The sequence below is a fragment of the Camellia sinensis genome, chromosome 3 (genome assembly GCF_055761805.1).
Source record: "Camellia sinensis isolate YWXY chromosome 3, ASM5576180v1, whole genome shotgun sequence".
In the NCBI taxonomy this organism is placed as follows: Eukaryota; Viridiplantae; Streptophyta; class Magnoliopsida; order Ericales; family Theaceae; genus Camellia; species Camellia sinensis.
Genome location: NC_138963.1, coordinates 201,707,918 through 201,720,713, shown reverse-complemented (window position 1 = coordinate 201,720,713; position 12,796 = coordinate 201,707,918). Strand labels below are relative to the sequence as shown.

At 33.2% G+C, this 12,796-nt stretch overlaps 1 protein-coding gene across 8 annotated transcripts; it reads right to left on the bottom strand.

The window, feature by feature from the left end:
- Nucleotides 1-232: 232 nt before the first annotated feature.
- LOC114273803 (beta-glucosidase 18) lies at nt 233-12,422 on the bottom strand. 8 transcript variants are annotated; one of them, XM_082921975.1, is made up of 5 exons: nt 11,914-12,422; nt 6,845-6,912; nt 6,700-6,766; nt 2,619-2,666; nt 233-576 (listed from the first exon to the last, which is right to left on the bottom strand). In XM_082921975.1, the coding sequence occupies exons 2-5, from the start codon at nt 6,880-6,882 to the stop codon at nt 412-414; spliced, it is 318 nt and encodes a 105-aa protein (XP_082778101.1). In that variant the 5' UTR covers nt 6,883-6,912; nt 11,914-12,422; the 3' UTR covers nt 233-411. The 8 variants fall into 8 exon arrangements, with proteins under 8 accessions (XP_082778101.1, XP_082778100.1, XP_082778096.1 ...); XM_082921974.1 differs by having other exon boundaries at nt 6,845-6,909; XM_082921970.1 differs by having other exon boundaries at nt 6,700-6,912.
- Nucleotides 12,423-12,796: the final 374 nt, after the last annotated feature.

Sequence of the window (12,796 nt, the reverse complement as noted above, 5' to 3'; positions counted from 1 at the left end):
TTTGTGCATCGTTATTACTTTTTCTATGTCTACTTTTGCACACCATTAATTGGTGAGACAAATAATGACGCTGACTGCACCCCGTAAAATATCTAATACAACGATTTATTATGCCTGCCGTAGAATATACAATTTTTTTTTTAATTTCTAAATTTAGCAGGTTCTATTTGACCAATTTTGTACAATCTAACAAATATTACAAACAAGCATCACAAAATATCAAGTAACTACCGAAATATTGTTTGAAACATCAAAAAGAAACTATATCCATAAGTTATAAACATTCAACAATTATCTATACATTCCAAACATTCGAAAACTATATCCTTAAGTTCTGAATTGTACAAAAAGTTTAAACCATAAAAACTATGCATATCTAACTTTCTAAACATACCGATAACTATTAAGAATTTATCTAAAACTACTGACAACAATTCCTATAGCAGTAGCAGTTGCAGCTGCAGCGATAGCCAATCTGCTTGCTCCTATCATAGGGACGATGGTGCCCAATGTATGTGTTAAGGCACCTAAACCCGCGACAATAGCTGGAGCAACTAACTCTGTTGCATTTTTTGTCTGCATGACAAAGGAAACTTCACATGAGTACAAAAACCAATGACTCAGGGACCAAAATATTTCTTGAGGTATTAAGAAATGATCATGAAATTTTAAAACATCAACAAAACATTTCCAAAATTAATAAGATAATTCAATGGCCGCGTAAAAGCAATGTCATAATGAAAAATTAGCAAAAATTCAAGATCTCAATAGTTTGCTACTAAATCTAGGCCATAAGAAGCTCAAAAGAAAAATCAAATTTAAAAAGAGGAAGAGGCAGAATTAATCTACTTCAATGCAGCACCTACTTAGGACTTGCATAATTATGTTAAAAGGATCTCTATGTACAAGGTTTAGGTTTGTATAGGTTTCATCCATTACCATTGTAAGTTCCAAAATAAAGAGTCCAAGTCAAATTAGAGTCTATATTATTTACAAGTTTAAAAAGAAACTTTCAATCCACTATAGAAGAAATTTAGGTAAGTTTTAGTAGCTTTAAACACTTTTTGTGACAATGCGATGTAATTCTACTTGAGTACTTAGTAGCAAATACAAAAGATAAGGAACTATAGGAATAATCCCTAAGCTAATCTTTTTCTTTTTCTCTAATTTTTCACTAGTATCTAATTCAATCACAAGCTATTACTAATTCCATTGACTCTTGAACCTTATAGCCTACTTCTTGATATTATATGCCTTTTCTCTAATAATTCAACCCTAAAAAGTATGCCACTTGAAAAAACTAAACAATATTCATAAATAACATAGTTGCTTCATCCATACCATTTATAATCTACAAGCCACGTCCTCCTAGTGTTTCAAAAAACCGACCGCCAACTATTGGGTACTTAAAGGCCTATTCCTCACAACTATCCATCATAAATGTTCTCAATACCGAATTTGGGTAAAGCAAACAACCTATTATTGGAGTGGTACTATAATTTGATTCATCCAACTTGCATGTACACTTGTAGCAGTAACATGATTTAAAACGAATGAAGCGTCGTGACAAACATAAACCAAATATAGGTAAATATCTAACCCAAAAAAAAAGGGTGGATAACTCCCGATTAAGAATCCAAGAAACATTTTTAAAAGACATTGAAACTGGGAAATAGACAGCAACTGGTACTGCAACAATTAGAATGAGAAAATTAAAACAACATTTGAATGAACTTCTAAGTTTGCCTTTCTTGTTGTATAGACAAATCACCAGTGCCTGACGGTAGTTATATTAAGCTATAGGTTCACAATGAATAGAAACTCATGTGTACTAGACGAATATCTATATCTAGGACTATAAAAATAGAATGAAGTTCTTTCTTGTTTGGGTCCTTTCAAGTTGAAACATCAAATTTTTATTTCTTATTTCTACGAAGCTCATAGCAGAATATACACCAGAATTTTTTTTTGAACTATGATTGCTGGTTAAAGCATGCCTAAGGGTGACTGGCGTCATGTGCTAGAATCCCTGGGTGATCATGTCCTATAGAGGGAAATCACGGAACAATAAAGCATCAAATCGAATTGCTTCCATGCTCTGGGTATGATGAAAAGTCCATGTAGAATAGAACAATCAACATTAATACTTCATCTATATTAAATTATCCGGGAGTATACAGGAAACTTCCAGTGAAATACAAATATATTTCCTTTTCTTTGTTCAAACATTAGTATTGGACCCATGTTTCACTCTTCTATCCACGTTGCACATTGAAGAACATTAATAATTCATGCATTATGAACTCTCCATGGCCCCTAATTACATACTGGCAAAGTATCTTATTCTAAACATTGTATTGTATATGAGCCATTATTGTCAGCAGTAAGCCTTTCCAGCAGATATCTAGAAGCCATGTTTTCATAGATTAGAACAGCCATGTTTTTTAGGCATAGCATGATCTTCCGAATCCAAAAAGAAAAAAGCATAATCTTCCATAACTGTAACATGGACAAATTTATCTTCAACAAAATTTTTAAATGTAAATGACAAGCATCATGATGATTCATTCTCCAAGTATGAAATCAACAGGATATGATCTGTAATGTTTATTGCGCACCTTAAGTAATACATGAACCCTATCTTCTTGCTCTCGATTTTGCAAACCCTGAATCAATTCATTACAAAACATATCAAAATACTTCCATGCTGACAATCCAAAGCATAAATTAATAAGATATGAGATAGCATGAGAAAATCTACATGTAGCAAAGATCAAACTTAACAATGGACAATATGTCAACATCTCATCCATTCTAACAGTAAAGTTTAATAGGCAAAAAGAGGAGATGAGCAACTCGTTCTCTACCAAGATGAAGCATAGTTTTATAAAGCATACTTATCAACAAGCATAGATCCTTTAATGAACTATAGCACAAATTTTCTCGATTCCAAACATCTTACAAAAATGTTTAAATCTCAGTGAATAAAATCCTGTAAAAGAAATTCAAAAAAAGGGGTTAATTACACTAATAGTCCTTATAGTTTGGGACTTGTGTCACTTTGGTCTCTGACTTTTCAATTGTGACACATTTGACCATGAATTTTGAATCTTGTTCCAAATAAGGACAATTGAAAAGATAATTAGATTTTTCAAAGGTAAAATCGTTAATTTGATAAAATATAAACTAATTTGACAAAAATAAATGTCAAAAAAATATTTTTAATTTTTAGAAAATTATTTTTATCCACCAATGATAAAATTTTGTAAAATTAATAAAAATTACATGATGAATTTTTTAAAATTAATTTTACATGATCATCATCCAAACACATAATAAAAATTAATTTGATAAAAAAAAATAAATAAATGTCTAAAAGATTTATCAATTTTACATAATTTTATTTTCAGTAGGTAGAAATAATTTTTAAAAATTCAAAAATATTTGTTTGACATTTATTTTTGTCAAATTTGTTTATATTTTATCAAATTGACAATTTTACCCTTGAAAAATCTAATGATATCTTTAATTGTCCTTATTTGAAACAAGATTTAAAATTCAGGATCAAATGTGTCACAATTGAAAAGTCGATGACCAAAGTGACACAAGCTCGAAACTATAGGGACTATTTGTGTAATTTGCCCTTCAAAAAATGAGGAGGCAATATCATTGTGTGCACTAATAGTCTGCATACATCTCAAACATTTACTTTTAAGGCTTTAGGTGTGAATATCCCAACCATAAGCATGTTGGAAGATGTGGCATGCACATCATAAGTTTCTAAGAACAAGGACTCAACTTGTAGAAGGGCATGCATAAAAAACGTTCCACAAATTGCCAAACTTTTATCTAAGTTGTTAAAAAAAGATCAACAGATAACGAAAAAAGACTCAAAAATAAGTACTTTGATATCTATTTTATGCGCCAAAGGCAGACAAACTAATTATGATGTAGTGATCAATTAGTATAGACACTTCATTTTTCAAATTGTAGTGTGTTACCACAGAATCTAGCAGGTCAATTGTATGCACTGTAATAATCAAGAGCATAGAACATACCATTTCTTGGTAGAAGGTGTACAATACAACTGACATCAGTAAGCTCATTCCATTTATATTCATATTGATAGTATGCATCTGGAAAGAAAAAGAAGTTGATGGCTTTAACAAGGCTTCTTCTTGGAGATATATTAGCTGTTAAAAATGTCAACCTATGGAGTACAAAAAATGAGTACCACTTATTATGGAGTGATAAGACGTATTTCTATTTCAAACCGAACAAAAACCAATTAGCTTTAAACAACAGGCAGGGGAAAGAACTGGATCTTAGTTGTAGGAATCGTGCAACTAGGTGGCGATTCTGAGAAAGAATCGCGATTCCGCGTTTCCTAGAAAGAAACGTGTAAGAATCGCGTTTCTGTGGAGAGAGAAACGCGATTCCGTCCAAGATGGGATCGTAAAGGAGAGGGAGAGAGAGAGAGAAACCCTTGCCTTCAACGTTGACATGAGAGGAGACAGAAGAAGGGTTGTTGAGAGAACTTACAGTGGACCAGTGCTGAGATTAGGGCTTTGATTGCCTTCGTCACGCTCTTCTCTCACTATCGATCACGATCGTCTTCATCTCTAAGGGCTTCGATCATCTTCGTCTCTCTCTCTTCGTCTCCATGCTTCTCTCTCTCTCTTCGTCTCTATGTTTAATTGATCATATATAATATATAATATATAATATATATATAATTTATCATATTTAATATATATAATAAATATAATTTATGTAATAAAATTTATAAATTTTAATTTTTATCATATATAATAAAATTTCTAATTGTTATTTCTTAAAATATCATATATAATAATAATTTTTGTAAATTATTATTTCTTAACTTTTTAACATATAATAAATTACATAAATCATCTAATTATTTAAAAGAAATCTAATTAAATCACATAGAATAAAAAAATTATAAAACAAAATATCTAACATTTCTTTTTATTTATTTTAACATAATTTATTATTCCTTATTTATTATAATTTTTAATTTATAATATATATATATCAATTAAAATAAAAATAAATAAATTAACAATAACACATTATTTAAAAAATATAATAAATAAATAAAATATTTAATGTGTATTAAAATAAAAATATTTATAAAAAAAATTCTAATGTGTATTAAAAAATATATATTTATATCACTGCTCCCTGAGGCGTTCCCAACCTAAAAAATGCTCACGCTTCCTTGCTTCCGCCCCCGCTCCCACTCCCGTCCCCGCTCCCGCTTCTGCTTCGTTAGATTATAGGTTTTTTTCTTTCTTAAAAGAGGATCTATGTGAAAGAAAAAAGAAGAAAGAAGAAATGCATTTTGAAAATCCTAACCAAATCTTGAGACAACCATAAAACATTTACACACATTTTCATCTGTAAAATGCCCCTTTCTCTTTCCTTTTCTATCTCATTCAACTTAATAAATTGATTGTTGTAAATGGGAATGGATTCATGTAAAAAGGGGCTCATTTGCATACAAATGGGCTACTATAATCATGCTAATAAATAAAATTGAAACCAATAAGTAAAAGAATTACCAATAACTCAATCATCCCAACAAGGGCATCGGTGATACAAAGAGAGGCAGCATCACCAAGCATTCCACCAGTTACATGTTTTCCCTAAGCTTTCTACCAATTACAAACTAGCGCCACTTTTCTTATATACATATATGAGTGAGTGAATGTGTGTAAGAAAGAGAGATAAGAGTGAACTGGGCAGAATCAGAGTCCGATTATGCACATAACTCTGCACAAAACCAGTGAAGAAAAAAGAAAGAAAGATGTTTTTCGGTCAGAGAGTGAAAACTCTAATTTTCCTCAATTTGTCTCTGCAGATGGTGTGCTAAGTGAATGAATGACTGATAAGTAACTTACATATAGGGGCAAACTGAACTTTTTGTTTTCACATCAACGATGTGAGGTATGCATTTTAGTTCACAAATCACATGGGGGTTAAGTAGTTATTATCAAATGATAAGGAAGCTTTGTGCTCATGACCTATACCACACAGGGTAAACTGAAATTTGCCCTATCCAAAAATTGATCGAGAGCAGAGAAAGGTTAGATACACCCAACTCCCAAACTACACAACCCAAAAAAATAAAAATAAATAAAAATCTATGAGTACACATATGAGCCTACACAAAGATATATGTATATGTGGCTTGCTTGATTTTAGAATTAGGTACATAACACCAACACAAATACAATAATAAGAATAATAATAATAATGATAATAATAATATGATGCACAATTGGAGGTACAAAACTAGGGTACACAAAAACTGTGAGAATTCATAATAAAGAATCATACATTTTATTACCATAATTGAACTTGAACAAATGCCTTTGTATGAAAGTGACTCTGTTTTCTAAACAATTTCAAAAACATGTAGTCATGAACAGATTATTCAAATGCACAAATAAATACATACATACATATAAAAAAATATATGAACCTGTTTACTAAAGAGAATTGCTATATAATTTTTTTTTTGAAATTTTTTATATGAATAAAAATTTCCTTCCAATAAATAAAATTCGTAACATGCACTGCTTCAAATAATTATGATATTATAAGTGTGATATGCTCATTCACCTTATGAGATGTATATGTTTTGATTTTTCATTAATAAAGACTATCAATTACCTTGAATATGAGTGAAAACATCCCAGTTGCTGAGACTCTTACCATCTTCAAGAATTGCTCCTTCAATCTGTGACAATAATATGGAAAAAGTCTAAGAAAGAGAGAGAGGGCACAATTTAGAAGGCAAGAAGAAGAAGAGACATACTTGGTATGAAGAAGTGGATGTTCCAAAGAAGAAACCATCTGGGAATTGTGATCTTTTGATGTCTTCTGCTTCATTGAAGCTCTCAACAAAAGAATGAACAAAGGAAAAAAGAAGAAGAAAGCAGAGGTAGAAATGGGTACTTTTGTCTTTCATTATGGTTTGCTTCAATTTGTCAAAGATTTCCAGATCAGTGTAACTATGAAAAACTTATGGACATTCTGGGCATATTGTGTCACGACCCGAACCCGCCCCCGTGGGTTAAGGACGTAACCAGCCAGTAATCATGATATTACCTACGGCCTCAAACCAAACCAAACGTATTTTAACAGAGTTAATGGGGGCCAAACGGAAGCAATTTAAAACTTTGTCCATAGAGTTGTGCTTATATGCACGTCATAATATTCCAGACATATGTACGTTAATAACTCACGACAGATAGTGTAGTAACATAAGTACTGTACAGACAGGATCATTCAAAACTAAGTCAACCCATCACAGCTATGTATAGATATACACAAAGTCCTTGCCAACATGACAAAATGTGAATACAAAACAAAAGGGCGAAGACGGGTCTCGTACGTGAGACACGAGGGCTGACTCTCCAAAACCTTTGTTGCTCCTCACAGACTTCACTAGGGTTGGGTTTGGACTTCTCTTGGCTCACCTACAAACACATGAATGAGCGTGAGCGAAAGCCCAGTGAATAATATCAAATCAAATACAAAAGTTACATAACAATGTAGAACAACATGTTCCAAACGGCCTTGGGCCCAATTCATATTTCTATTTAACAGATATATATATATATATATATAGCTATACGAAATTCAAATCAAGTAGTTGTAGTTCCAACATTCTGGCCTTTGGCCCATTTGGTTTTCCATTCATGGCAAAACGGCCTTCGGCCCATTCACTTATGTCGAAACGGCCTTTGGCCCACTCGTTCATGTCAAAACGGCCTTCGGCTCACTCATTCACGTCAAAACGGCCTTCGGCCTACTCATTCACGTCAAAACGGCCTTCGGCCCACTCACATGTGTCAAAACGACCTTTGGTCCATTCATTTACATCAGGACGACCTTTGGTCCATTCATTCATATCAGGACGACCTTTGGTCCATTCATTCACATCAAAACGACCTTCGGTCCATTCATTCACATCAAAACGACCTTCGGTCCATTCATTTATATCAGGACGACCTTTGGTCCATTCATTCACATCAAAACGACCTTCGGTCCATTCATTTATATCTGGACGACCTTTGGTCCATTTAGGTTCATCGAAGCGACCTTTGGTCCATTTATGTTTATCAAAACGACCTTTGGTCCATTTATGTTTATCGAAACGACCTTTGGTCCATTTATGTTTATCAAACGAACTTTGGTCCATTTATGTTTATTCCTGTCAGACTTTTGTCCACAATCCCAATTAGCAACTCATAAAGCTTATAAGGGAATAATAATTGGACATTCACAATCATTCAAATATCGATATTACTCACAGTGATCGGCTTGTGGATTTGCCCTGGAGCTTGACCCTACACATTTCATGAACACAAAATGGTCATTAGCAATTCAATCCGTTCCTTAATTCACATATTCCTCTTTAGGCTTTATTCTTATCTCATTAACTCATTTACAATGCTTAAGACACGCCTAAGAGTGATTACAAGTGAAAGAGAACGGAAAACGAAACACAGAACGCATGAACAAAATTCCAGAAATTAGGGTCCCCGCTCGAGCGTGTACTTACCCGCTCGAGCGGACCCTTAAGGCCTGCAAAAGTACTGGTTGCATGAAAAATGTGCTCGAGCGTGTAATAGAGCGCTTGAGCTGAAGGCCTGTCTACAAAACTCCACGCTCGAGCGTGAGGTTTCCCGCTCGAGCGGGCATCCAACTCTGCAAAAGTGCTGGGAGCACGATTTTCCCGCTCGAGCGGCCATTACCCCGCTCGAGCGGACATCAAAAATCTGGGTTTCCCAGATTGTGTCCTTGAGCTCCAAATCGGTTTTCCAGCTACATTACTTGCATGCAATGGCTCAAATTACACATTTACACATGCTAACATGCTACTAATACAAGATTACAACATCAGGAAGCTCAATTTCATGATTTATCTACATGCACGTCCCAAAATATCTCAAACCCATCACCAACATGCTCAAATTCAAACATTCAAGACTTATACTCCCATGATTTGTACATGCATGTGGGAGATGCTCATCATTCTCAACTTAGATGGTACAAATGGTGATTACAACATGAGCTTTAACCAAAACTCTACATGAATCATGTGTTTCAAGCTCAAATATGCAGATTCAAAGTAACTTCTTACATGCATGAGTTCCAAGACTTCAAACTCAACAAAAGTCAACTTATTACATGCCCTTTAGCATTCTTTCAACTTTGAACTTACAAATTACAAACAAGAGTCCATGAATTCACTTACCTAAGAGCTTCAACCCTCAAGCTCTAGCCAAATCTTGAGCTAGATCTTCAAATTCCCAAGTCTTGAGCCCAAATTACACAAGTCTCTCCCTTTCTCTCTCTACAATCGGCCCTATCTTCTCTTCTTTGAGTTTAATATCAGTCAAAATGAGGCTAGGGAGAGAGAGATTTAGTGTTTAAAGCTTGACAACAAAATCCACTAAAACCAAGATTATAATAATAAAGTAGTTGGGCTCTAATTCAACAATTTAATCGGTTTAATCTAACCCGAATCAATTTTCAATTAAATTTCACCGTAGGTTCTAAAAATTATGCCAATCACAACGGCGTAATCAATTTCGGGTTCTGTGGCCGATAAGGCCTCCAATTTTAATTTCCGAAGCGGTAAAATCAAACAGATATTCCTACGGTGAACAGATAGAAATTCAAAACCACATATTTTCACATAATGGGACACAAAATCATATCAAAACACATAATCACATCATATTAAGGACCAATTAACATATTACGAAACAGGGGTATTACATATTGGCTCATCTATATATATATATATATATATATATTTTCTTCGTGGGTTTGGTAAAGGGTCAAAGATAAGTGAGTGCTACCCCTTATAGCCTATAATAGTACCCACGTTGGAGTCCAAAACTTGGATTTGTTGTGCAATAATTATTTTGTTGAAAATTAGATATGCAATAATTTAATAGATATAGAACCAATCAATAACCACATCATAGACCATAAAAAAATTGAGCAATACTACAGTTTCGAAACAAAAAGCTAGAAAAGGTTCAAAATTCAATATCAATGATCAAGATTAAGGAGTGGCCCCATACTACAACTATAAATGTGCACCAAAGATCTTAAATTCTAGTGAAGTTTCTGGTTAGGTGTTTTTTTTTTTTTTTGGTTAGGTTTTTTTGAAATGATAAGACTTTTTCAAAAAAATTAGGTAGGGCAATGTGATAGAGCAACAATTTCAATGGCAAGCCTCACCATCTCATATATTGGACCTAGTTATACTCTATTAATCGATTATGTGATTAATTCTCTATCCATAAATTAGTCATCGACTCATCCGAATGAGATGTGGGTAAGCAGTTGGGGAGATGCGTCTGTATGAGTTGAAATTTCCCCATCACAATAAAAAGGTTCAACAACCAGCTCTTATTTATCCTGGAGGTCACTTAGTGTTCAACACTTGATATTATGCCACATTTAAGCAATGCCTTCATCTGAGCTCTAGCTCATCTGCAGGTTTGATATGCCAAGTTTGAAATTTTCATTTTGTAAAACCTTTCATCTTCTCACCACCCTCATTTTAACTTAGAAAGAAGAGCAGAAAAATGTTCCACATAGTTTTTAAGAAAATAAAAAGATTCAACCTTAGGTAGTGCAAGAAATAGCAGAACTGCTAACGAAAAAATACTACCCCCACCCTCCGAGTCCGAGTCCGAGTCCAAGTCATGCAATTGCTGAAGAGGGTGCTAAAACTCACCATCAACAAGATTGTCTATATCTTTATCTCTAGAAAAATGTAATGCAATACTACTACCACAGTTCAAAGTAAAGCTATTTAAGGACTAAAAGCTGAAAACCAAAATTTTTTAAATACTTCTAGCATCAATATCATGAGTGAAGCATGAGGTTCTAAAGAAAATGATAAAGAAATGAGGGAATATAAATTTTTTTAAAAATCTCAAAAAGACTTTCCAACCAAAGTAACTACCAGTTTTGTTTTATCTTCTTAGAAGTGAAATAAAACATAATGAACTAACTATTTTCATTGAAAATAAATTAAGAAAGAACGGAAAAAATTGTATACTCCACACATGTATTGTGTGTGACAAATGATGATAAGAAAGAGAGTTATCTCTGCCAAATATCGCAGAGTTATGTCCATAACAGAGGTTGCTTCATGAGCTATTTATATCGATGGTGATATGAAACTTACAACAACTTATGCAATGAACTTATTACTAATCAAAAAAACATTAAGAAATTTTTAACAGTATGGATTTTGTGAGTCATTTTCCAACAGAAGCAAACAAAAACATGAATATTAATCGAAAACTATATTTCCTCGAGGAAAAAAAAATGTTTAAATTTTAGATTTGATATATTAGATTGGGAAAATTTGTGTTTCAATCTCACACTTTGTCAAAGCACTGGACATAAATTTTATCCTATTATTACTAACCAAGACCCACGCTATCAATTATCTCACAAAAGCCTAATAAATCATCTTTTCTTTTATTGCCAATATATATAGATATATATAATATGCATACATCATAGAACCATTAATATAGCTATCTCCATAATTCAAACCTTTGTCATCACGAATTGTCAAATAACTGAAAACAATTTTTTGTAGAGGCATTACAACAAACACCAATCATCCACCACAACAGATACCCATTCCATCATTACTTATTAAAAAAGAAGAAAAAGAAGAAGCAACAGCAGCTAATTTCAACGAAGATGATTAATTAAATAATAAGATTAAAAAAAATACCCAATTGCGTAGTGAAGGAAAGAATTAAGCAACAATTACCATCAGAACAGAAAATTTAGCACCAATTATGTATGTATAGATTGCAAGGGTTAGGATCTTACCAAAATCACGAACAGTCGTCATTGGTAGAAACGGTGACCACTGAGATTTGAGAGCAGCTTGGGCGATCGGATGGTCACCATAAATGATGGGTTTGTCGTTGATGGGTAAGGGTGAGGGTGAGGGAATCACAAGATTGTCAGTTTTAGACAAAAACGATCGTCGAAACTTCATGTTCGAATCAGGATGTTCCTGGACTGATACACAAGCCGCTATTTCTCAGCATAATACTATTATTATCATCATCACTGACCTTCAAAATCTCTCTGTTTTTGCTCAAAACATATATAGATAGAAAAAGAGAAGAGAATGAGGGACGTTTTTCAAGCGTTATGCTTAAGGAGTGGAAAATTATTACAAAGAAAATCAGAGAGAGAGAGAGATGAAATTCGTAAGGAATGGAATGATTTTGTGTGTCAGGGTGTTTGGGCGACGAAATTCTTCACTGAGTTAGGGCTGAAGAGTTGGGGAGATCAAATCAGAGAAGATTTTTTATTTATTTTTTTTTTATTTTTAAAGATTGATGTTGGGGCTAAAAAGTTGGGGTTTTGATTTTTTTTTTTAATTTTTAAATTTGGTGTTTGGTGCTTGAAATTTTTATTTTGGCGTTACTTTTTTTTTTTGGTCGTACCTTTCATGGCAGAAATTACGTGTCATGGAAAGTATAATATGTTAAACGGTTGGCTTTTGTGTGCCATGAAAAGTGTAATTTTTAATGGCTAGCTTTTTGTGCGTTGTGAAACGTTCAATATTTTTAACAGTTGGTATACGCATGTCGTGTATAATTGATATATTAATGGCATATCATATGCATGTCATAAAAAGTTTCATTATTTACGGCTAACATTGCAAGCCGTAAAAAAATATCGATATTAGCATTTACGG